This window comes from Anomaloglossus baeobatrachus, chromosome 8, assembly GCF_048569485.1.
Source record: "Anomaloglossus baeobatrachus isolate aAnoBae1 chromosome 8, aAnoBae1.hap1, whole genome shotgun sequence".
Classification (NCBI taxonomy): domain Eukaryota; kingdom Metazoa; phylum Chordata; class Amphibia; order Anura; family Aromobatidae; genus Anomaloglossus; species Anomaloglossus baeobatrachus.
The window spans coordinates 182,948,909-182,975,193 of NC_134360.1; the positions used below are offsets into that span (position 1 = coordinate 182,948,909).

At 46.1% G+C, this 26,285-nt stretch overlaps 1 protein-coding gene across 1 annotated transcript in view; it reads left to right on the forward strand.

Annotated features, from left to right (window-relative positions):
• Positions 1-498: 498 nt before the first annotated feature.
• LOC142250150 (putative ferric-chelate reductase 1) overlaps positions 499-26,285 on the forward strand; it is a 90,683-nt gene continuing 64,896 nt past the window's right edge. Inside the window, exons 1-3 of the mRNA XM_075322282.1 lie at positions 499-585; positions 21,377-21,578; positions 24,296-24,435. Of these exons, the coding sequence (XP_075178397.1) occupies positions 21,383-21,578; positions 24,296-24,435 (336 nt within the window). The 5' untranslated portion in view covers positions 499-585; positions 21,377-21,382. The remainder of the gene's footprint in view (positions 586-21,376; positions 21,579-24,295; positions 24,436-26,285) is intronic.

The following is a 26,285-nucleotide window of genomic DNA, read 5'->3' on the forward strand; positions in this document are numbered from 1 at the left end:
TGAGCTCACCAGCAACTTGTGTAGCGACGCTCCAGCGATCCCTGCCAGGTCAGGTTGCTGGTGGGATCGCTGGAGCGTCGCAGTGTGACATCTCACCAGCAACCTCCTAGCAACTTACCAGCGATCCCTATCGTTGTTGGGATCGCTGGTAAGTTGCTTAGTGTGACTGGACCTTAAAGAAAGCTATGTAAGCTGATACCATACTGCTTGTGTCCACATGTCTAAGGAAATGGAACTGTAGGGAGAACTGATTCTGAGCTAATATTTGCAGTCCACAGTCCCTAAGATCATCAGACGCTATATATATTAGATTCTTATTGATTATGAAACCCTCCATTGTTGTGGCTGTCAAAAGATGGAATATTTGATCCAATAAATCATGTATCAGTGAATTTGTCACTGAGCGTTGTTGCCTCCTTTACCTTCACCCCTCCCTTAGAGGTGAAGGATAGTGACACGCACAGTCTGTCTTCCCTGCCTCCAGCACCTGGGACTGATCCTCTGCCCGCCTCAGTATTACCTTTCCTATCGCCTCTATCTATGTTCTGGATTTCGTAGAATATTGCAGACCGGGCCAGCATTTTGGTAAGTGTGATGACGGCACTTATTATTTTGTTATTATATGGAGCATTGCCTGTGAAAGGGATTAAAGACTTGTAATCTAAAAAGAGATAAGATGTTTGACTTATACCGAAGCAATTTGGAGATGTACAGCAGAGATTGTGTAAAGCTTAATGTATAAGGAAAAGTTCTGCAACTTTATATTATACTTTGTGTTTATATTCCATGATCTCTGTTTAGCCTTGGTGAGAGATTTCTAGTGTATAAACCTCTTCAGACCGAATACTTCTTGAGCGCTCGCTCACACCTCCATATAAGTTTTGCGAGTGGTATCTGATTTTTTTATCAGCTAGCATACTGACCCATGTTATTCAATGGGGAGGGGTGATGATGGGTGAATAGTAAGTATTCGTGTTCGGATAATGCTACCGAATACCGACTACTATTCCAGTATTCATCACGATAAGAAAAATGCTTGGGTTCTCCATTGACTTGCATTAGGTTCATTATTCGTGATGAATACTGGAATAGTACTTTGGGATTTGTTACGAATAATCCGAACATGAATAGTTACTATTCGCCCATCACTAGTGATGACAAGTTTTTTTCACCAACAGAATCTGTGAAAAAACTCTTATTATGCTGCGATTTCACTCCAAAATAGGATAGATGCAAGAAAAAAATCAGATTCCATACAGAGCCACAGCATGGCATCCAATTAGTATGGATAAATCACAATTCGTTAGCATAGGAAATTGTAAATGATTAATAACTGCTGAGTTAAAAAATGTATTGTACACAGATGACAAGTGAGAAAAAATGTGTCTGACTTTTTGGGATGAAAATCAGACCCATTAATTATACTGAAGACAAAACGAGGAAATCCAGCAAGGACTCAGCAAACCAGGATTGGAGTAAAACTTTCTTTTCTTTATTAATCTTCAAAGTATAAACATATAAAGACCCAAAAGGATCAGGAACCAAAGTGAATGGCAGAGAAATAGCGCAAATGGGACAATTAATATAATTAATTATACTGTTATGTGACCTCAGCCTGAAGATAGGGATTTCCAAAAATTATATCCAGCTTGAACAACATTCGATGAGGCTAGACTTGGAAATGATACACTTTAATAATCCTTATATGTTGTATCAAACTAATAGGACAGGAGAATAAAGGGTGCTTTACACACTGCGACATCGCTACCAATATATCATCGGGGTCACGTCGTTAGTGATGCACATCCGGCGCCGGTAGCGACATCGCAGCGCGTGACACGATCGCAAAATCGTTCAAAAACGGTGATCGTCGACACGTCGCTCCTTTCCTTAATATCGCTGCTGCCACAGGTACGATGTTGTTCATCGTTCCTGCGGCAGCACACATTGCTATGTGTGACACCGCAGGAACGATGTACATCTCCTTACCTGCATCCACCAGCAATGAGGAAGGAAGGAGATGGACGGGATGTTACGTTCCGCTCATCTCCGCCCCTCCGCTTCTATTGGCCAGCCGGTTAGTGATGCCGCAGCTATGACGCCGAACGCACCTCCCCCTTGAGGGAGGGATTGTTCGGCAGTCACAGCGATGTCGCTGACAAGGTATGTGCGTGTGACGCTGCTGTAGCGATAATGTTTCCTACGGCAGCGATCACCACATATCGCACCAATGACGGGGGGGCTATCGCTCGCGACATCACTAGCAATGTCGCAGCGTGTCAAGCACCCTTAAGTTTTGCTCATGAGGTTCACATTGTTTTTCCTTCCATCAGAGGTAGACATCAGGAATATTCCCCAAAGTACGCCATCAAAAGAAGGCAGACATGTATGTGACTTACAGGACCATACATTGCCTATTGATTTCCTTTGCAAATGTACATTTAGTTTTCTGTATAAGAGACTACACTTTCCAATACAATTAAAAAAAGGCATACTATATATTATACCTCCCCATCATTTAGTAAAAATACACCACTTTGATATACACTATTGCCGCGATTCATCATTTACGTTTTGTTTTTTTTCAATCACTTTACTTTTTATCCCTCTTGTATTAACTGTCATTTTTTTATGCCAAATACTTAAAATGCGCACATAATTCAGGTTTCTGGTGCAAAATCAAAAGTAGGGTGGCTTTACACGCTGCGACATCGCTAGCCGATGCTAGCGATGGCGAGCGTGATAGCACCCGCCCCTATCGTTATGCCGATATTTTGTGATCGCTGCCGCAGCGAACATTATCGCTACGGCAGCGTAACACGCACTTACCTGGTCGGCGGCTTCGCTGTGACTGCCAAACAATCCCTCCCTCAAGGGGGAGGGACGTTCGGCATCACAGCGACGTCACCGCGACGTCACTAAGCGGCCTGCCAATCAAAGCGGAGGGGCAGAGATGAGCGGGACGAACATCCCGCCCACCTGCTTCCTTCCTCATTGCTGGCGTGTGGCAGGTAAGGAGAGGTTCCTCGTTCCTGCGGCGTCACACATAGTGATGTGTGCTGTTGAAGGGACGAGGATCAACTTCGCCCACGCGACAGCAACGATAATTGAGAATGGACCCCCATGTCAACGCGGAGCGATTTTGGATGTTTTTGCAACGATCCAAAATCACTCCTAGGGGTCACACACAACGAGATCGCTACAGCGGCCAGATGTGCGTCACAAAATCCGTGACCCCAACGAGATCGCTGTAGCGAAATCATAGCGTGTAAAGCCCGCTGTAGTCTATTTTTTATTATCTTGAAATCCTTTGCAACTCTTTGACGCTAAAAGTCTCATGCTTCACAAAAAGATATAGAAATTGCACTAAAATACTGGCGTACTCGAGAATACACCAGGGGGGACTGGAGTGGAATTGCACCAAATTAAGCAACTTTTTAAAATGTCGTAATTGATGAATGAGATTAAAATGGGCATGTCTACGTATGTGAACATTTGCCAAATGAGAACAACCCCTGATATATGATATACTGGATACAAATAAAGCATACTTTGGGCTGTAAGGATAAATTCCCACTATGAGTATTTGCTACATTTTTCTGCTTCATATTTTTGTTATAAAAAACCCGCAATGTATTAATAGTTCAAGCAAAGTGTATAGGATTTATGTAAATCTCATTCCCATTGTGTAGTTTTTTAATGCTGTATATGCAAACTTGTGTGGCATTGTTTAAATATGCAATGAGTCAATTTTTCCTTCAGTAAGTATTGCATTTTATTTGTGGACTTTCCCCGTAGACTTGAACAAGGTGAGGAAAATTTGCAAATAAAAATTGAAGTAGAAATGCAATAAAACCATATGTAATACGAATATAAATGTATATATAAAGTGTTATGAAAGCTAGGTAACAAGAATGTTCCAAACATACTATATCAAAAGGAGTAAAACAAAAAAAAAGCAGGAAAAAAATGCAATAAACATATGTAAAACGTGAAATAAAAAAAAAAACACAAACATCATCAAAAACCTCACCAAATACGTATCTTGGGAACTCAGCCTTAGGCCTAAAACACACTTCTGCATAAAAAACGTACGTGTCACACGTTCCGTTTTTCGGGTCCGTGTTCCGTTTTTTATGGGCGTTTCTCCGGTACGTATGACATCCGTGTGCCGTGTGATGGCGTATGCTAGCCGTGTGTGCGTGTGGAATGGCTGTGTATGCGTACGTGTAATGTCCATGTGAAATGATCCATGTGTGATGCACAATGTCGTTGATACATGTCGGCTGACAGCAGACAGAGTTGCGCGATGAGAATGAACTCGGGTGAACTTCACCTGATTTCATTGTCATACCGCGACTCTGTCTGGGTGTCGCGTACTGATTAGCGGTCACTCGTGAAGGGCTCACTGGTGACCGCTAATCCCCTGAGTGACTGAAGTGAGCAGCGCAATTAGCGCTGCTGTCACTCAGGCTACCCGCGGCCAGCTGGAGTCCTCCCCCCAAGACCGCAACTCATCTGTGACTTCATCGCTGTCACTCGGGCAACTTGCTGTCACAGGTGGAGGATCCAGCGGTGGCCGCGAGTAACCTGAGTGACAGCACAGCTGATCGCATGGCTCACCTCAGTTGCTGCGTGGAGCTGTCAGGAGCGGCGGTGTTCTTCTGCAGCTCCTGTCACCTTCATGTAGCAGAGCTGGAAGCGACGCGGGACCTCCGTGGATTACGCCGGACATGGATGGGTTTTTGGGGCTTAATAAATTGGTGAACGAGGGTATTTGTTGTTTTTTTATTGCAAATAAAGAATTTTTTGTTGTGTGTGTTTATTAAGTTTAAATTACAGGTTAATCATTGGGGGTGTATCATAGATGCCTGCAATGATTAATCTAGGACTTAGTGGCAGCTATGGGTTGCTGACATTAACTCCTTATTACCCCGACTGCCAAAGCAACAGGGCAAATCAGGAAGAGCCGGGTAGAGTTCCAGAACTATCGCATCTAATGAATGCGGCAATTCTGGGCAGCTGCTGGCTGATATTTTTAGGCTGCGGGGCTCCCCATAACGTGGAGCTTCCCATCTTGAGAATACCAGCCTTCAGCCATATGGCTTTACCCTGGCTGGTATCAAAATTGGGGGGGGACTGCACGTCGTTTTTTTTAAATTAATTGATTATTTATTTTACTGCACAGTATAGACCCGCCCACCAGCGCCTGTGATTGGTTGCAGTGAGACAGCTGTCACTCAGGGTGTGGGTGTGTCTAACTGCAACCAATCATAGGTACCTGTGGGCGGGGGAAGCTGGGAATATGAGATTGATTAATGAACGGCCGGCTTTTTCAAATTAATTGAAGCCGCGTATCTTTGGCACAGCTGTTCTTCGCCGCACTGATGATCGGGGATCGGTGAGTATGCAACAGGGGAAGATACAGACCGAGCGCAAAAGGGATGATGACAGCAGAAAAAAAGGTAAGTAGACTGACATTTAACAAAAAAAAACAAAACCCGACATAATTCGTTTAAAGACACACACGGACGGTACGTGCTGAACACGGACATGTTACGTGTGCCGTCCGTGCAGGCACGGACCCATTGACTTTAGCGGGTCCGTGCCTGCGTGCTGACCGCCAAAAACGGACATGTCGGCCGTGTGGGAAATTGCACACACATACTAACCACACGGACACACGTTCCGTGTGATTTTACGTGTGTGTGCCATCTACCATAGGCTAACATTGGCCAACGTGTCTCCGTTACATGCAAAAATGTACCAAACACGTACCGGAGGCACGGATGTGTGTTGCAGGCCTTAAAAGGGGTCTCTCCAACTTTGTTGACAATTTTTTTTTATTACTTAAAGGGAACCTGTCAGCAGAAATTTCGCCCAAAACCTAAAAGATTCCCCCTCTGCAGCTCCTGGGCTGCATTCTAGAAAGGTCCCTGTTATTATTGTGCCCCATGTGAGACCAAAATAAAGCCTTTATAAAGTGGTACCTTTTTGTATGCAGCTTCTGTAAATAGGACACGGGGGCGGGCTCTCTGCCGTCCGTTATTCTGCCTCCTGGTCCTGTATGCCGCCCCCATCGCTCCTTTCCATAGCTGATGCACCGCCCACTGCTCCAGCCATCCCCGCGCATGCCCAGTGCCAGTCTCACGGGACTGAGCAGTGTGACCGCTGGTGACGTGTGCGCAGACAAGTGATTATGGGCGGGACTGTGACTGTTATCAGCAAGTACCCGCCCATAATCTCGTGAGCGCGCAAACCTCTCCAGCGGTCACACTGTGCTCAGGGTAGATGCTAGACTGTATGGGCTGCTTCCAGGGATGACGTCCCTTTGTCACGTGATAGGGGCATGTTCAAAATACTAGCGGTATAGTGGGGGAAATATAGTCCAGTTCATCCCTACAGACCGACACTTGAAGTCCTCCAAGTTGCATAAACTATTATTGTTTATTCCGGGCTGTTGTGGCCCATACATTGTAAGAGAACTGTTTTTTTTTTATAAAGAAAATTGTTATTCCCCATCTTTGTGTCCCTGGGTTTTCCATAGTGCCACTGTATCTTAATAGTCATAACGACCGGTTCAGTCGTTACATGGGTATGACCTCACACAGGTCCTGCAATGAAAAGAGTAAATCAATTGTATAATACTTATGCTAATTCTACCAGGGAGAGGGAATAAGTATGAATACCGCCCAGATATTAACTGATCCTCAGCTGCTGTCACTCAAGAAGCCGATGATTTTATAAACTGGACGGGAGGACCGATTTGGTCCCCCAGTAGCCATTTCATGGACTGGAAATTTGTGCAGTTTGTGAACAAAGATGCAGTTCCAAGAGCAGGAGAAGGAACTGTCACTGATAAGTGCCACAAAAGTAAGTGCCACAAAATCATGTCCCCAACCATCTGTTAAAAAAACGGGGTAGATCACATTATTTTTAACTCATTCTGCTGCCAGCAATAGACAGTGCAGTACAGCGGCTATAGGAGGAAAATGGTGCAACATTTTTCAATTAGATATAATTGCAAAAATTATTTTTAGCCCAAACTGCAAACATTTCAGTAACAAACAAAATTGTCCCCAAAGGTGGATAACCCCCTTTAATCTTCCCATTAACATTACTATTACTGTAAATAAATTCAGATTGCATCCTATTGTATATGCCATAGACAATACTATTAGGCCATGTTCCCACATAACATTAATAATGGATTTTTTCTGCTGCAATTTTTTTGTGCAAAAAGTCTTCTACATTTATCTGTCCAAAAAAAATTGGATGTGATGTCATAAAAACTGTTGCCAACTCTGCATCTAAAAATGTTGTTAAACTGCATTTTTTCTGCATTTTTTTCTATGAGGATCCGATTCCTGAGAAAATGTATGTAAAATACGTGTGAAAAATGTACATAAAAATGCAGTTGCTTATTTACGTGCAAATTCAAAGCTTTTCCATTCAAAAAAAATATTAAATGGTGCAAATGTAGCAAAAAAACACTGTTAAGGCACATTTTGGTTCGGACCCCTGCAGAACTTCTTTGTAAAAATGTTTAATGTTCTCTCATTTCTCTCATATTTGGCTTCAAGTATACCCGTAGGGCCCCATTTACCAAACTGAAAAAGAAAAGTTTCCTTTCACCCTCTATCATTGTGACATTCGTTGTTATATTTTTGTAAACTTTATAGAAAAATGCAGTCACCTCTACTTTACTATGCAAAGGCACCCCTCAAACAAAACGTGCCCTTCTACATTGGTGACAGATGCCACTATATGTCAGGAAATCCTAACAACATATATTTGTGATGGACAGCTAAAAATGTCTCCAACTCAAACGCATTAACATTGATGGGTTTGGTCCATATTCTGTGTATGGGGGCACCGGCCAACTGATTTGTTGAAGATGACGATCAAGCATGACTGATTTCAGGCATCTGGTCACTTTGCTCTCCTCGAGACAAACGACCAGTAGAAATGTCTGTTGGTGGCTTTTTCACAGAAAACACAGGAGCGCACGGCTGAACAAGCTTTCTTGTGTATGGGTTAGGTGCCCAAGATACCTGTAGGAAGAACGATCGGCCAAAACATCATTCAGCTGACAGCCATCTGATGTGAACAGTAGTGATGAGCGAGTACTAAAAAGCTCGGGTGCTCGAAGCTCGGGCCGAGCCTCCCAAGATACTCGTGTACTCGGCCCGAGCAACGAGCCCAATGTTATCCTATGGGAGACCCGAGTATTTTTGTGAAATGACCCCACGGCAGCATGGAGAAACCCTAAAAATGTCACAAAAGTCTCAGAAGAGTGCTCAAATGACATGGCAACAGCATGGGGAAGACCCCTTGAAGCATTTATCACTGAAAAGTCACAGCTGTGAACAATTTTGTCCGCGTTTTACGCCATTTTTACGGACTCACCAGAAAACCTTCCAAAATGACCCCAAAATGATTTTTCATGGCGGAAATGTTAAGGGCACATACCCAATAGTGAGATAGAGCTGGTGTATGTTACTTTTTGAGATTAATACATGAAAGATTTTACGTGAAAACATTGTGTGGCACTCCGATGTCCCTGAGAAGAGACGTACATGAAGGCCTCTTGAGTCTAATGTGCCCATTTTGAGGAAGTGAGTCTTTGTAGTATTTTCCTTTGCCAGGGCAGTCCAAAATTGTGAGGTTCACCAATGCCCCTGCATACAGACGTGCATGAGGGCCTGTAAACCTGAAGTGCCTATTGTACGGAAGTGGGTCTATTGTAGTATAGCCCTTAGGCAGGGCAGCCAAAAATTGGGAGGCTCCACGTTGTCCCTGGATAGAGACGTGCATGAGGGCCTGTAAACCTGAAGTGCCCATTGTCAGGAAGTGGGTGTATTATAGTATAGCCCTTAGGCAGGGCAGCCAAAAATTGGGAGGCTCCACATTGTCCCTGGATAGAGACGTGCATGATGGCCTGTAAACCTGAAGTGCCCATTGGAAGGAAGTGGGTCTATTGTAGTATAGCCCTTAGGCAGGGCAGCCAAAAATTGGGAGGCTCCACGTTGTCCCTGGATAGAGACGTGCATGAGGGCCTGTAAACCTGAAGTGCCCATTGGAAGGAAGTGGGTCTATTGTAGTATAGCCATTAGGCAGGGCAGCCAAAAATTGGGAGGCTCCACATTGTCCCTGGATAGAGACGTGCATGATGGCCTGTAAACCTGAAGTGCCCATTGTAAGGAAGTGGGTCTATTATAGTATAGCCCTTAGGCAGGGCAGCCAAAAATTGGGAGCCTCCACATTGTCCCTGGATAGAGACGTGCATGATGGCCTGTAAACCTGAAGTGCCCATTGTAAGGAAGTGGGTCTATTGTAGTATAGCCCTTAGGCAGGGCAGCCAAAAATTGGGAGGCTCCACGTTGTCCCTGGATAGAGACGTGCATGAGGGCCTGTAAACCTGAAGTGCCCATTGGAAGGAAGTGGGTCTATTGTAGTATAGCCCTTAGGCAGGGCAGCCAAAAATTGGGAGGCTCCACATTGTCCCTGGATAGAGACGTGCATGAGGGCCTGTAAACCTGAAGTGCCCATTGTCAGGAAGTGGGTGTATTATAGTATAGCCCTTAGGCAGGGCAGCCAAAAATTGGGAGGCTCCACATTGTCCCTGGATAGAGACGTGCATGATGGCCTGTAAACCTGAAGTGCCCATTGTAAGGAAGTGGGTCTATTATAGTATAGCCCTTAGGCAGGGCAGCCAAAAATTGGGAGGCTCCACATTGTCCCTGGATAGAGACGTGCATGATGGCCTGTAAACCTGAAGTGCCCATTGTAAGGAAGTGGGTCTATTGTAGTATAGCCCTTAGGCAGGGCAGCCAAAAATTGGGAGGCTCCACGTTGTCCCTGGATAGAGACGTGCATGAGGGCCTGTAAACCTGAAGTGCCCATTGTCAGGAAGTGGGTGTATTATAGTATAGCCCTTAGGCAGGGCAGCCAAAAATTGGGAGGCTCCACATTATCCCTGGATAGAGACGTGCATGATGGCCTGTAAACCTGAAGTGCCCATTGTAAGGAAGTGGGTCTATTGTAGTATAGCCCTTAGGCAGGGCAGCCAAAAATTGGGAGGCTCCACGTTGTCCCTGGATAGAGACGTGCATGAGGGCCTGTAAACCTGAAGTGCCCATTGGAAGGAAGTGGGTCTATTGTAGTATAGCCCTTAGGCAGGGCAGCCAAAAATTGGGAGGCTCCACATTGTCCCTGGATAGAGACGTGCATGAGGGCCTGTAAACCTGAAGTGCCCATTGTAAGGAAGTGGGTCTATTGTAGTATAGCCCTTAGGCAGGGCAGCCAAAAATTGGGAGGCTCCACGTTGTCCCTGGATAGAGACCTGTTAGGTTCTTAGTGCCTCCGTGCTTGCATTTAAAAACCGCACGTGTGTGCCTGTTGGTGGCAGCTTTCCGCTGCATTTGTGTGAGTTTTGCAAAAACTTGGATATAACGCACAAGTCTAGTGAATACACATCAGCACAGCATTGCAAAATGCGCAAGGGCGTTGTCAATGAACAAGGAAGTGGACGTGATGGTGGTGCAGGCAGAGACCGAGGTTGTGTGCAAGCTCTAATTTCGCCACAACAAAGGGCCACATCTAGTCGCTCGCACGTCCTGTCCCAAATTCTTGGGGACCGCAGCAGTACACCGCTCTTGAACCAAGACCAGTGTCAACAGGTTGTTAGTTGGATAGCGGATAATGCTTCCAGTTAGATTGGCACCACCACAAACACTCTGTCTTCCACACGGTCAAGTGTCAGTAGCCGTGATACTGCACCGCACATTTCAGAACCTGATCCTCCTTCCTACCACCAGGCCGAGTACACGTCCACGGACATTACTGATCCCACACTTGGACACTCGGAAGAGCTGTTCGTTCACGTTTCCATTCACAAATTCTGGCCTCTCGCCAGCTCCTGTTGAAGTGGGCCATGACGAGATTGTATGTACAGATGCCCAAATATTTGAGCAGCCACGTTCTCACGAAGTTGGCAACGTGTCTCAACAAGGGGTGGACGATGATGAGACACAATTGTCAGGAAGTCAGGAGGAGGAGCAGGGTGCGGAAGAGGAAGACGACGTGGTGGATGATCCAGTAACTGACCCAACCTGGCAGGAGGATATGCAGAGCGAGGACAGCAGTGCACAGGGGGAGGGAGGCGTAGCATCCCAACAGGCAGTAAGAAGCAGAGTGGTGGCCCCAGGCAGACGTCAGGCAACTGTTCCCCGGAACAACACGACACAAGGTGCCTGTACAAATGTTAGGTCTTCCCGAGTCTGGCTGTAATACTATTGTATGTATTGAGGATTTCGATTGCGTTAGGGCAATGACAACCAGAGACGAGTTCTTGGTGCAAGACGTTTATAATATGCAACCAGCAAATATGTACATAAACGGAACAAAAACACAGTAGAACATAAATACAGGAAATACCTTCCAGGGACGGAGCGAAAGGGAATTCCCGGGACCGCGCACCGGACTCCCCCAGGGAGACCACCAAGAGCGAACCCCTATACAGGGACTGTCTGGCAATCACCCCAGAAGCCCTAAATGCGCAGCAGCCGGGACACAAAAGGGCAATAGGTAAGTCCAAAAATGTCCGTACGTGATGTGAGTCCAGAGTGGTATTAAACGGAAGGAACCGGGCAGAAGTGCCGACCAAAGACGGCAAACGGAGTCCGGGCACAGCTAGATGATACCAGATGAAGTCCAGAGTCGGTGTCGGTTGTTTTCCAAGAGGATCCGAATAACAATCAGGAACCAAAAGCAGCAGGGCAGGAGCACACAGGAAGCAGTATACTCAGGCACTGGACTAAGCTTTAGGGGCGGCTTTTAAACAGATGGACAGGAAGTAGGGCAACAGAACAGAAAACTCCATGTTAACAAAGGGCAAGCTCTTTCAAAAGAAAACTGGAAAACCCGGAACTCTGACACTGGCAGTTTTTTAAGTTGGCTCCAGATGATTCTAAAAAGGCCATTTGCAACACCTGCCATGCCAGCATCAGCAGGGGTACCAAAACTAGCAGCCTGACCACCACCAGCATGATCAGGCACATGTCAGCCAAGCACCCGACTTTGTGGGAAGTACAACAGAGTCGAGGAGCAGTGCTTGCTGATGTCACTGCTACGTCTTCGCTGGCTGTGCATGCGAGCCAATCCCCTGTCCATGCTGCCTGAGAACAAGCCTCCTCCACTCCTGCACCTGCAGTTGCCTACGCAGAAAGAACAACATCATCAAGCACGTCCTTGTCCCAGCGCAGCGTTCAGTTATCCATTCAGCAAACCTTTGAACGCAGGCGCAAATACACTGCCAACACCCCACATGCCACAGTTCTAAATGCTAACATTTCGCGACTGCTTGCGCTGGAAATGTTGCCTTTTAGGCTGGTTGAGACAGAAGCATTCCGCGGCCTGATGGTGGCAGCTGTCCCACGTTACTCGGTCCACAGCCGCCACTATTTCTCCCGGTGTGCCGTCCCCGCATTGCATAACCACGTGTCACAAAACATCACACGTGCCCTGAACAACGCTGTTTCAGCCAAAGTCCACCTAACCACAGACACGTGGACAAGTGCATGTGGGCAAGGCCGCTACATCTCGTTGACGTCACACTGGGTTAATATTGTGCAAGCTGGGACCCAGTCTGAGCGAGGGACGGAACACGTCCTTCACACACCAAGTTTTGCAGGCCCTACCTCAGTCAGGGTTTCACACACACTCTACAGCTCCGGAATGTCATGCTCCTCAGCCTCCTCCTCCTCCTGCGCATCCTCATCCACTTTACCCTCCACACCAGTCCCAAGCTGGAAGTGTCGCGGGCGGAGGAGGGGACGGTGCGCTCTCCCACTGCTCGGGTCTGGCTGACGCTGCTCTACGGCTGCTGCTGCTCGTTGGCTCGAGCGATGGCCGGATCCCGGGGACTCGAGCGGCGCTACTCGCCCGTGAGTGAAAAGGGGTGGTTTGGGTTTTGGGGATATTGTCCGTGACGCCACCCACGGTTGTGGTGATTGTGTGGACACCACCGCTGCTCTGGACAGGGATCCCGGGAGCCTGTGACAGGGAGCAGCTTTGTTGTTATTTCTCCCCTCCGTGGGTAGGGGGGTTGGTTGTCCCGGGGCCTGGTGATGGGGTAGAGATGGATGACAGGCGGGTTGCGGGGCCTGATGAGGTGCAGGGTCGCAGGGGCAGCGCTGTGCCGCACGGCACGGAGGTACTCACTCAGCCCAATGATGATGACACAGTTCACGGTAAAACAAGTGGCTGGATGGACGGGTCACTCGGACGGCTGCGGTTGTTCCTCCCTGCAGGTTAGTGATGACTGTCTCTCCCTGCACCTAAGTTAAGTGTTGGTAGTGATGGTTTCCCAACGGTAACCCGCTCCCCGACCTGGATATGGGCCGGAGGAGCCCCTTTTGCCCACAGGCGCTGGCCCTGGGAGACGGTTGCCCTTGGCGGTGGCGGTGTCTCCCCTTCACGGTTGTACGGTTGCCTTCTATCTGGACTTGGCTGTTTGGAAACCCTGAGGTTCCCTTCACTAACGGATTTGGCAAATTCACGGCGACACCAAGCCTTGCCGGGATCCGAAAGTCCTCTGCCAATGGTGCTGGCTTCTCTTTGTATACCGGTCCGGTACGGCCGGGTCACCACCCGTCCACGGTCCTTACGGCAGACTCCAATCGGCCTCCACTGCAGACGGTCACCACATCCTGCCAACCTTGCTGTCCTGTCCGGGCCACACACCCGGACCAACTTCAGGCTCTTTGCTGTCACTTTTCTCCTCTCTACTACTTTCCTCCTTCCACTTCCTTAGCTTAACTCTCACTGCCTGTGTTTTCCCTCCTCCTCGGTGGGTGGAGACCAACCGCCTGGCTCCACACCCTGGTGTGGACAACAGCCCCTGGGGAAGGCAACAAGGATTTTGTGTTTTGACTATGATATGCCTGCAGGGAGTGTGGGGTGTTTAAGTGTTGTGCTCTGTGGCCCCTGGCTTGTCCAGGGCGACACAGAAGCACTGCAGCACTGCCTCGGCGAAGCGGCAACAGGCAGTGCTGAAGCTAATCTGCATAGGTGACAAACCCCACAATGCAGAAGAGGTGTGGACAGCTCTGAAACAGCAGGCAGATCACTGGCTCACAACTCTGAACCTAAAGCCAGGAAAGGTCGTGTGTGACAATGGCCGGAACCTGGTGGCGGCTTTGAGGCGAGGCCAGCTGACACATGTTCCATGCGTGGCCCATGTGCTCAACCTCGTGGTTCAGCGGTTTCTAAAGTCATACTCAGAGCTGTCTGATCTGCTGGTAAAAGTTCGCCGCCTGTCTGCACATTTTCGAAAGTCACCTACTGCTTCAGCCGGCCTTGCCGGCTTAAGACGCCGTTTGCATCTTCCGGCACACAGACTGGTGTGTGATGTCCCCACGCGTTGGAATTCAACTCTGCACAAGTTGGTCAGGATATGTGAGCAGAAGAGGGCAGTTGTTGAGTACCTGCATCACCTAAGCCGTCGGGAAATGGGTCAAACTCCACACATAACACCTGAGGAGTGGAGATGGATGTCCGACCTATGCACCATCCGCCAAAACTTTGAGGACTCCACCAAGATGGTGAGCGGCGATGACGACATTATTAGCGTCACCATACCGCTTCTCTGCCTTCTAAAATGGTCTCTGCTCAAAAAACAACCATGATGCATTGCAGGCGGAGCGCGATGAGTTTGAGCAAGAAACAGTAGTGGGTGTGGGTGATGATAACACACAGCCCAGCCTCGTCTCATCACAACGTGCAGTGGAGGACTATGACGAGGAGGAGGATGAAGACATGGAGCAACTCTCTGGCCAAATTGAGGATATGACATGCAGTCATATCCTCGGTTCAGCGTGGCTGGCCAGAGGACAGGGTAGATGATGAGGAGGAGGAGGAGGAGGACAGCATGTTCAGTCATCGTGTTGGTCAGGATACTGAAGTGATGGCTGTTAAGAGTCTGGCACACATGGCTGACTTTATGGTAAGCTGCCTGTCTCGTGACCCTCGCGTTAAGAACATCTTGGCCGACAATCATTACTGGTTGGTAACACTGTTAGACCCACGCTAAAAGGAGAACTTTATGTCTCTTATTCCCGAGGCGGAGAGGTCAGGCAAAATGCAGCAGTTCCAGAAGGCCATAGTCACGGAAGTAGGCAAAGCATTCCCCTCACAAAACGCTAGCGGCATAGGTCAGGAATCAGTGGACAACCAAGGCGTACAGCCGAGAGGGGCACAAGTCCAATCCGCCAGAGGTAGGGGAACAGTCTTTAAGATGTGGGACAGTTTTCTCAGCCCCTCACATACCACAGCCCCTGAGGTGAGGGGTAGTGCCACAAGAAATCCTAAGTTTGCCCAGATGCTCAAGGAGTACCTTGCAGATCAAACAACTGTACTCCGACATTCCTCTGTGCCTTACAATTAATGTGTATCCAAGCTGGACACGTGGCATGAATTGGCTCTCTACGCCTTGGAAGTCCTGGCCTGCCCTGCCGCTAGCGTTTTGTCAGAGCGTGTTTTTAGTGCCGCAGGTGGAATCATTACAGATAAACGCACCCGCCTGTCAACTGTAAATGCTGACAGGCTGACTCTGATCAAGATGAACAAGGGTTGGATTTGGCCAGACTTCACCACACCACCAGCAAATGAGAGCGGAATTTAAAGTTTGCCATGTACCTCCACTCACCCATGGGTACACACTTCTGGACTTTGGCTAATCGCTGGACTGCTCCTCCTTCTCCTCATGCGCCATCATGGTGACCGTTACAATAGTTAAGCCGTTGTTTCAGGTATACCCCCAGTGGTAAATTTTTTCGCCCATTCTTTCTGAATGGGCATTACAACGACAGGAGACCCGCTCCTTTGCAATGGGAACAATGTTTTGAGGCCCTCATGCACATCTCTATCCAGGGACAATGTGGAGCCTCCCAATTTTTGGCTGCCCTGCCTAAGGGCTATACTACAATAGACCCACTTCCTTACAATGGGCACTTCATGTTTACAGGCCATCATGCACGTCTCTATCCAGGGACAATATGGAGCCTGACGCTGCCACCGACTGCCACACACATGCTGTTTTTAAATGCAAGCACGGACGCAATAAGAACCTAACTGGTTTTTAGGAGCGACAATTACTGAGAAGTCTGACACTATCAGACACTGCTGACTGACGTGTATTATACACTAGACTTGTGCGTTATATAATAGTTTGTGCAAAACGCGCACCTGTACGCTGCCACCGACTGCCACACACGTGCTGTTTTTAAATGCAAGCACGGACGCAATAAGAACCTAACTGGTTTTTAGGAGCGACAATTACTGAGAAGTCTGACACTATCAGACACTGCTGACTGACGTGTATTATACACTAGACTTGTGCGTTATATAATAGTTTGTGCAAAACGCGCACCTGTACCCTGCCACCGACTGCCACACACGTGCTGTTTTTAAATGCAAGCACGGACGCAATAAGAACCTAACTGGTTTTTAGGAGCGACAATTACTGAGAAGTCTGACACTATCAGACACTGCTGACTGACGTGTATTATACACTAGACTTGTGCGTTATATAATAGTTTGTGCAAAACGCGCACCTGTACCCTGCCACCGACTGCCACACACGTGCTGTTTTTAAATGCAAGCACGGACGCAATAAGAACCTAACTGGTTTTTAGGAGCGACAATTACTGAGAAGTCTGACACTATCAGACACTGCTGACTGACGTGTATTATACACTAGACTTGTGCGTTATATAATAGTTTGTGCAAAACGCGCACCTGTACCCTGCCACCGACTGCCACACACGTGCTGTTTTTAAATGCAAGCACGGACGCAATAAGAACCTAACTGGTTTTTAGGAGCGACAATTACTGAGAAGTCTGACACTATCAGACATTGCTGACTGACGTGTATTATACACTAGACTTGTGCGTTATATAATAGTTTGTGCAAAACGCGCACCTGTACCCTGCCACCGACTGCCACACACGTGCTGTTTTTAAATGCAAGCACGGACGCAATAAGAACCTAACTGGTTTTTAGGAGCGACAATTACTGAGAAGTCTGACACTATCAGACACTGCTGACTGACGTGTATTATACACTAGACTTGTGCGTTATATAATAGTTTGTGCAAAACGCGCACCTGTACCCTGCCACCGACTGCCACACACGTGCTGTTTTTAAATGCAAGCACGGACGCAATAAGAACCTAACTGGTTTTTAGGAGCGACAATTACTGAGAAGTCTGACACTATCAGACACTGCTGACTGACGTGTATTATACACTAGACTTGTGCGTTATATAATAGTTTGTGCAAAACGCGCACCTGTACCCTGCCACCGACTGCCACACACGTGCTGTTTTTAAATGCAAGCACGGACGCAATAAGAACCTAACTGGTTTTTAGGAGCGACAATTACTGAGAAGTCTGACACTATCAGACACTGCTGACTGACGTGTATTATACACTAGACTTGTGCGTTATATAATAGTTTGTGCAAAACGCGCACCTGTACGCTGCCACCGACTGCCACACACGTGCTGTTTTTAAATGCAAGCACGGACGCAATAAGAACCTAACTGGTTTTTAGGAGCGACAATTACTGAGAAGTCTGACACTATCAGACACTGCTGACTGACGTGTATTATACACTAGACTTGTGCGTTATATAATAGTTTGTGCAAAACGCGCACCTGTACCCTGCCACCGACTGCCACACACGTGCTGTTTTTAAATGCAAGCACGGACGCAATAAGAACCTAACTGGTTTTTAGGAGCGACAATTACTGAGAAGTCTGACACTATCAGACACTGCTGACTGACGTGTATTATACACTAGACTTGTGCGTTATATAATAGTTTGTGCAAAACGCGCACCTGTACCCTGCCACCGACTGCCACACACGTGCTGTTTTTAAATGCAAGCACGGACGCAATAAGAACCTAACTGGTTTTTAGGAGCGACAATTACTGAGAAGTCTGACACTATCAGACACTGCTGACTGACGTGTATTATACACTAGACTTGTGCGTTATATAATAGTTTGTGCAAAACGCGCACCTGTACCCTGCCACCGACTGCCACACACGTGCTGTTTTTAAATGCAAGCACGGACGCAATAAGAACCTAACTGGTTTTTAGGAGCGACAATTACTGAGAAGTCTGACACTATCAGACACTGCTGACTGACGTGTATTATACACTAGACTTGTGCGTTATATAATAGTTTGTGCAAAACGCGCACCTGTACCCTGCCACCGACTGCCACACACGTGCTGTTTTTAAATGCAAGCACGGACGCAATAAGAACCTAACTGGTTTTTAGGAGCGACAATTACTGAGAAGTCTGACACTATCAGACACTGCTGACTGACGTGTATTATACACTAGACTTGTGCGTTATATAATAGTTTGTGCAAAACGCGCACCTGTACCCTGCCACCGACTGCCACACACGTGCTGTTTTTAAATGCAAGCCGGACGCAATAAGAACCTAACTGGTTATTAGAAGCGACAATTACTGAGAAGTCTGACACTATCAGACACTGCTGACTGACGTGTATTATACACTAGACTTGTGCGTTATATAATAGTTTGTGCAAAACGCGCACCTGTACCCTGCCACCGACTGCCACACACGTGCTGTTTTTAAATGCAAGCACGGACGCAATAAGAACCTAACTGGTTTTTAGGAGCGACAATTACTGAGAAGTCTGACACTATCAGACACTGCTGACTGACGTGTATTATACACTAGACTTGTGCGTTATATAATAGTTTGTGCAAAACGCGCACCTGTACGCTGCCACCGACTGCCACACACGTGCTGTTTTTAAATGCAAGCACGGACGCAATAAGAACCTAACTGGTTTTTAGGAGCGACAATTACTGAGAAGTCTGACACTATCAGACACTGCTGACTGACGTGTGTTATACACTAGACTTGTGCGTTATATAATAGTTTGTGCAAAACGCGCACCTGTACCCTGCCACCGACTGCCACACACGTGCTGTTTTTAAATGCAAGCACGGACGCAATAAGAACCTAACTGGTTTTTAGGAGCGACAATTACTGAGAAGTCTGACACTATCAGACACTGCTGACTGACGTGTATTATACACTAGACTTGTGCGTTATATAATAGTTTGTGCAAAACGCGCACCTGTACCCTGCCACCGACTGCCACACACGTGCTGTTTTTAAATGCAAGCACGGACGCAATAAGAACCTAACTGGTTTTTAGGAGCGACAATTACTGAGAAGTCTGACACTATCAGACACTGCTGACTGACGTGTATTATACACTAGACTTGTGCGTTATATAATAGTTTGTGCAAAACGCGCACCTGTACCCTGCCACCGACTGCCACACACGTGCTGTTTTTAAATGCAAGCACGGACGCAATAAGAACCTAACTGGTTTTTAGGAGCGACAATTACTGAGAAGTCTGACACTATCTGGACTGTTTTACACTGTGTACACCAGCCCCAGATATGATGAAGGCTGGTATACGGTCACCACTACCCTGCCGGCCTGCCTGTATACTGCTACAATTGTCCTGACAAGGACTCTTCTGGTCAACAGCCTGTATTCCGACCTGGCTATACCCTGCCTGTATATAGCAACAATAGTCCTGAGAAGGACTCTGCTACTGTACTCCGACCTAGCTATACCCTGCCTGCCTGTATACAACTAGAATAGTCCTGAGAAGGACTTCTGGTCACACTGTTTGCAGCCCTGCTCCGGAACTAACTATAAAGGGCCGCAAAGCTTTCCCTGAATCAGCGACACTCTCCCTGCACTGACTGTCTGGATAGCTGTGAGCAGAGCACAGCGCGCCGGCCGATATAAAGGCTCGGTCACGCTGTGCAGGCCGGCCAATCACTGCAATTCCACAACTAACAGGGCTGTGGCATTGCAGTGGTCTGCCAGCCAATCCCTGCATGAGGGCTGGCTCTCAAAAGAGCGCCAACATGCAGGGATGAAGACCACGAGTACAGCACGAGTATCGCGAGATTACTCGGTCCCCGCCGAGCAGCCCGAGTACAGCGATACTCGTGCGAGTACCGAGTAGTTACAAGCATGCTCGCTCATCACTAGTGAACAGTTAAAAATTAGTCTAATCCGAACCCACTAATATCAACAAGTTTAGGCAATAGTGTGCGTATGGGGGCAGCGGCCAACTGATTTGTTGGGGAAGGTGTCGATCCAGCATGACTGATTTCAAAACCGCTGATCGCTTTGTCTTCCTGGAGACAAGCCACCGATAGTAAATGTCTGTTGGTGGCTTTCTCACAGAGAACATAGGAGCGCTCAGCAGAACAAGCTCTCCTGGGCATGGGATAGGTGACTGAGATACATGTAGGATGAATGATCGGCCAAAGCATCATTCAGCAGACATCCATCTAATGTGGACAGTTAAAAATTAGTCTAATCTGAACCCACTGATATTGATGGGTTTAGGGCGGCGATACTCTGTGTATGGGGCACCGGCCAACTGATTTGTTGATGAAGGTGTCAATCCGGCATGACTAATTTAGGACCGCTGATCACTTTTTTCTCCTTGAGACAGGCCGTCAATAGAAATGTCTGTTGGTGGCTTTCTTACAGAGAACATAGGAGTGCTTGGCCGAACAATCTTTCCTGTACATGGGACAGGTGACCTAGATACCGTTAGGACAAAAAAATCAGCCAAAGTATCATCCAGCTGACAGTTAAAAATTAGTCTAATCCGAACCCACTGAACTGGTTTAGGCAATACTCTGTGCATGGGGGTACTGGCCAACTGATTTGTTGGGGAAGATATCGATCCGGCATGACTGATTTCAGATCACTAATTGCTTTGTTCTCCTGGAGACAAGCCACTGGTAGAAACGTCTGTCGGTGGTTTTCTCACAGAGAACACAGGAGCACTTGGCCGAACAAGCTCTCCCGGGCATGGGATAAGTGACCGAGATACATGTAGGATGAACGAGCTAACAAAGCATCATCCAGCTAATAGCCATCTAATGTGTAAGGGAGGGTGTACATATCTGTGATGCCTTGTAGATGTATATGCTAACAAAATTTCTCTGCATCATTATGCTCTTACTGTTTGGCTGAAGTACGTTGCTCTCTTATCTGCCATCAACTCTATAGAATACGTCTAGCCATATGTTCAACTGGACCATCTGAATATGGTGTGATTTAGCTTAATTTGTCTTTTTTTTAAAGCATTTTTTTATAATTTCTCTTATTTAACTTAGTACAACAATCCAAGGAAAATTAACTTTAAAGATCAAGATCATTGGAATTAGAATGTAGATGTAAGTATGTACAACTAATTTTCCTTTGTCTGCATCTACAGGTAGAAATGGAGTATTTCATCGTACTCATTATTTGTGTAATCGGATGTTCGGTGACAGTATTTGGATACCCATATGGACTCATAAGTGAATCCTGTGACACCATGCTTCCAACTCACGGGAACAACGGTCCTCAGTCATCGGTGGCGCCGTTTACCATAACTGTGTCCAACACTACTTTTGCACCAGGTGACATTATTACCGGTGAGCTGATTCTTGTTTTAGTACTGTAGTATTTTGTTTCTGAAGGAATATATCACCAATATTTTTTTACTAATCAAAACCACATTGTGAAACCTATCCTTCTTCTTGTAATCTTATTATTTTACAATTGAGAATTGCTTTTAATCAAATAATTTTGGTAACTTTTTATATTGCTGAAACCATTCACTCTTGAGTTGATAACCTTCTGATATATGATTTAAAGGTACACACCAGACAATCATTTTTTGAGGAACTTTACATTTTTTAATAAAGCAGACAGCAAAGTTCTGTACATGGAGTCTCGTAGAGGGGAGCCATCCAGGTTCTATTGGACAGGACTTTTTCCCCCCCAGAAACAATGCTCTTCACATTTAAGAATTGCAATGACCACATTACCGTTATTTAAATGGAAACTGTATAATACTTATTTTTTTTCTGTAGAGGAATTCAACAGTATTTCTCACTTACCACCCAAATGACACATGGTTGTGCGCCCAACCGGTGTAGCTGGGAATGGTACTTCACTCAAGTGATTTATTTTTTCAAGGAGTTTCTCAATAACAATCATTTGTGATGCTTTTTTTTTTCAAAAAAAGAAGCAAAACTTAATAACTGCACATTTTTCACGTGAATCAACTATCATAAAATAAGTTGAAAGATTGAACAACTCATTAAAAAAAAAATCACTGGAGCCAAACAATGTCAACTAACATATATTGTTCCAAAAACATTCACATAGTGGTGGAAACATGTACTACAAGCGTCTCGCGCCCCAGAACACAACTATTGTTTCTTTTGAATACCCACTCATACAAAGCATACAACCCTTCAGCATTCTACTTCCGGCAGCTAAATAGAAAAATAGGTAGATAGCAGCACATGGGTTAATTGATGTCACGGATCCCTTTAAAGGTACCAAAAGAATAATCCCAGATAAATTAAACTATTTCTCATAGAGGTTACAGATTGAAGCCTTCCTGATAGGTGTCAGCTGGTTCAGGTTTACTGTTTGTCTAAGCATTATTGAGAATCAAGCCCAGAGGGAAAACTGAAGATTTGCATTTTCCATAGGTTATGTTGATGTGGGACATAATTATAGACCAAAACCATTATTAGGTAGAACAGATCCTGCAGGTTTCTGTGTTTTCCTAGATTTAGTCCTTGTCTTATATGAAACAGCCTAAAAATTAAAGGGGTTTTCCGTGACGATTGCATACTTGCAAAACAGCAAACATGGCATCATCCCAGAAACCAGCGCTTAGTGGTAGAGGTGAGCAGACCCGCAGAAGTTTGGGTTCTGCGTGTTCAGCCAGACTTTAGATAGTGTTCTGTTCTGGACCCAAACTTGACCTGAACCCCATTGGATGTCACTGATTGGGCAGTTTTGCTCTCCGCCCACATACAGACGGCCATAAACCGAACACTTTCAGGGAAGAGAGGACGTGGATTTTTTTTGTACACACGACATCTGATAAAGCTGATTTCATCCCCAAGTGTGAGGTATTCAAACACTGTAAGCAGCTCGCACTGAGCCAGGCACCGAGCGTACCCGAGCACAGCGATGCTCGATTGAGTAGTCAGTAGAGATGAGCGTACCCGAAGTTGAGTGTTCGGTGTGAACTCAGACTTTTCCAAGAAAATAAAGTTCGAGTTTGGAGTTCGGGTGCTCAGGCATTGTTGTGCTCAGGTGTGCTCAGGTATGCACAGTGCTCGGCCCAATGCAAGCCGCTTGCAGTGTTTGAATAAATCACACTGGGGCTAAAAAACAGCGTGATCGGATGTAGGATGCACCCCCAAAAAATGGAAAAAACCCACACCCCTCCCCTAGAAGTGATCTGTTTATGACTGGCTGCATGTGGGCAGAGACTCGAACTGCCAATCAGTGACTTCAAATGAAGTTCAGGCCAAGTCTGGGACCAAAACCGAAGTTTAAAAAAGTTCAGCTGGATAAGCAGGACTTGAGGCGTGCGCTGTTGTCGTAATGTCGCTGCTACAGTCAAACTTCGGAGTCCGGAGAGACAGTGCTGCATCAGCAGAGGGCGAGTGTAATTTGATTTTATTGCTTTACTGGTGTGCAATCATTGGGGCATACGCTTTCAAAAGTGGAAAAACCCTTTAACCTATTTAAATAAAATATTGGGACAATCACAACAATTCTATTGAAAAAAAAAAGTGGTGATAAGAACATGGCAGCACAGTCGATATGATTCTATACTAAGTGCCCTTATATTCCCTGTATATTGCTTATGGCACCTCTGTGGGATAACAATACTACAGGGTGGGCCATAAGTATGGATATATCCTGGGTGGGCCATAAGTATGGATACACCCTGATAAAATGATATCACCTTAACGTTTGTGGCATATTAGTACATGGGAGGGGAAAAACATTTGAGATTGGGTGACACCCATGGCGGCCATCTGCAAAGCCACCATTTTGAATTCAACTTTACTCTTTTTTATCAGGGTGTATCCATACTTATGGCCAACCCAAGGTGTATCCATACTTATGGCCCCCCTGTATAATACTTTGTAATCCATGGAAACATGACTCCAGTAATACATTATAGAAACCTACTGGGGTTGTCTTGTGGCTCTGTACAACCTGTGAAGAGCTGTAGTTCAGACATTTGTATCAATTGCTTTCCTTTTAATATGTAATTCATTCGTTATTGCTCCTGACTGATCTCTAATTATTATATATTTTTTCATTTCAGTGACTATACAGTCTCAATCTAATGCAAACTTATTTAAAGGATTCCTCCTTCAAGTCCGATTAGTAGGAGGAAATGGGATTTTCGGAACATTTAGCACCTCAGATGCTAAAGCTCAAATACTAAACTGTTCCACGCAAGTAGTAAGTTGATCAATTGTATTAAACATTCTGGGTCTGCTTTGTTAAGGCTGCGTTCCCATGTGCTTCATTCAATCAGCTTTTTTCTCCGTTTGAGAAAATTTAATAATGGATCCGTATTTGGATCCGTTGGAGAAAAGTCCTGCAAACAGAACTTTTCATCAGTCTTTAACAACGGATGGCTAAAGGATTGAACCTAACGGATGACACATTTTGTCATATCCGTTAATGGATCCGTCACCATTAAAGTCAATGGGGAGCCAATGGATCTGTTAATGGATCAGTTTTTGCATTTTCCAAATGGATCCAAAAATGAAGAAATAAAAAAAAAGTTTTTTATTCTTGAGAATTTTGGTGCTGGCTGTTTTTCCCTTTTTTCATTCCAGAATACTGTATATAAGAGCCCAGGCCACTCTGTAGAATGCAAAAATCACTTTTATAATACTCCCGTAGGGGGCTGTCCGGCCCGATGGGTATTGCTGCTCTCCAGTCCATCACATCCTCTATGGTGATCTCTGTACTTCTTCTACGCAGCCCAGGCCGCCATTGCGGTCCTGCGCAGCTGCACTGTGATGTGCCCTACTCAGGGCAAATGTAAGTACTGTAATGCACAGGTGCGAGGAATTGTTAAAGACCGCCAACACATGCGCACTACAATACTTTGAGCTGCCCTCAGCAGGGCAAATCAAAGTGCGCCTGTGCCAGACATGTCCTCCATACTCAGCTGGGTAGAAGGAGGACGGCGATCACAGCAGAGATGAGGCACCAGACCGGAGAGCAGCGACACCCATCGGACTGGACCACCCTCTTGGTGAGTATTATAAAAGTGATTTTTAAGTTCTATAACGCGGCCTGGGCTATTTATACAGTATTCTAGAATGCTGTATAGAAGAGCCCACTGGTGGTTGCAGCTTATAATCGCCAAATCTGGTGTCAGGTTCCCTGTAATAAAGTGGAGATGGTGGTGAGTAGTGATAGGAAAATAATAACTACTTGTGTTCGGATTATTTGAATCCCAAAGTATTGTTCTGGGATTGGTCATGAATAACAAATCTAATGCAAGTCAATGGGGAACTCAAGCTTTTTGCTGGGAAATCATCATGAAAAATGCTTGGGTTCCCCATTGACTTGCATTAGGTTTGTTATTTATGACGAATACTGATATAATTCTTTGGGACTCATTACGAATAATCTGAACCTGAATAGTTAGTACTCTCATCACTAATGGTAAGTACTGGCAAAAAGTGCATTTGGTAGTGTGCTCACCTTGGAGGGATGTGCAAATATCAAGCACAACCCTGTTTTAAAACCAGAGATGGAAGGGATCAGCTGCAGCTTGTCCCATGTCCAGTCCTGGAACCACCATGCATCAGGTCAATTGACCGCATGATATCAGTGTGTGACTCTTTTCCCTCCTTTTTATCAATTAAAACCCTGTTTGTTGTGCTGCTAAGGCCAGAGTCACACTTGCAAGAGACTCGCGTTAGGCCTCGCATTGCATCACCCGGCATGACCTCCTGCCCTCTGGACAGGAGTGTCTCAGCTGCATAGAAATACATGCAGCCAACTGCTCCTGTCAGGAAAGAGTGCGCCGTGCCGGGTGATGCAATGCGAGCCTCACGCAAGTCTCTCGCAAGTGTGACTCTGGACTTACATATATACCTGGCCTGAGGAAGACACCTGCTCGATGTTGAAACATGTTCTTTTGTTAAATTTTAATTAAGATATTACCTTTTTGTTTTTCCACAATCAGCAACCTTTTTTTTTTATTTACCATTGACATAATGTGCCATATGGCCGTGTAAAAGTGGCCCCAGTGTGTGGATGATGGCGTGCTGAATTATCTCCTTTGT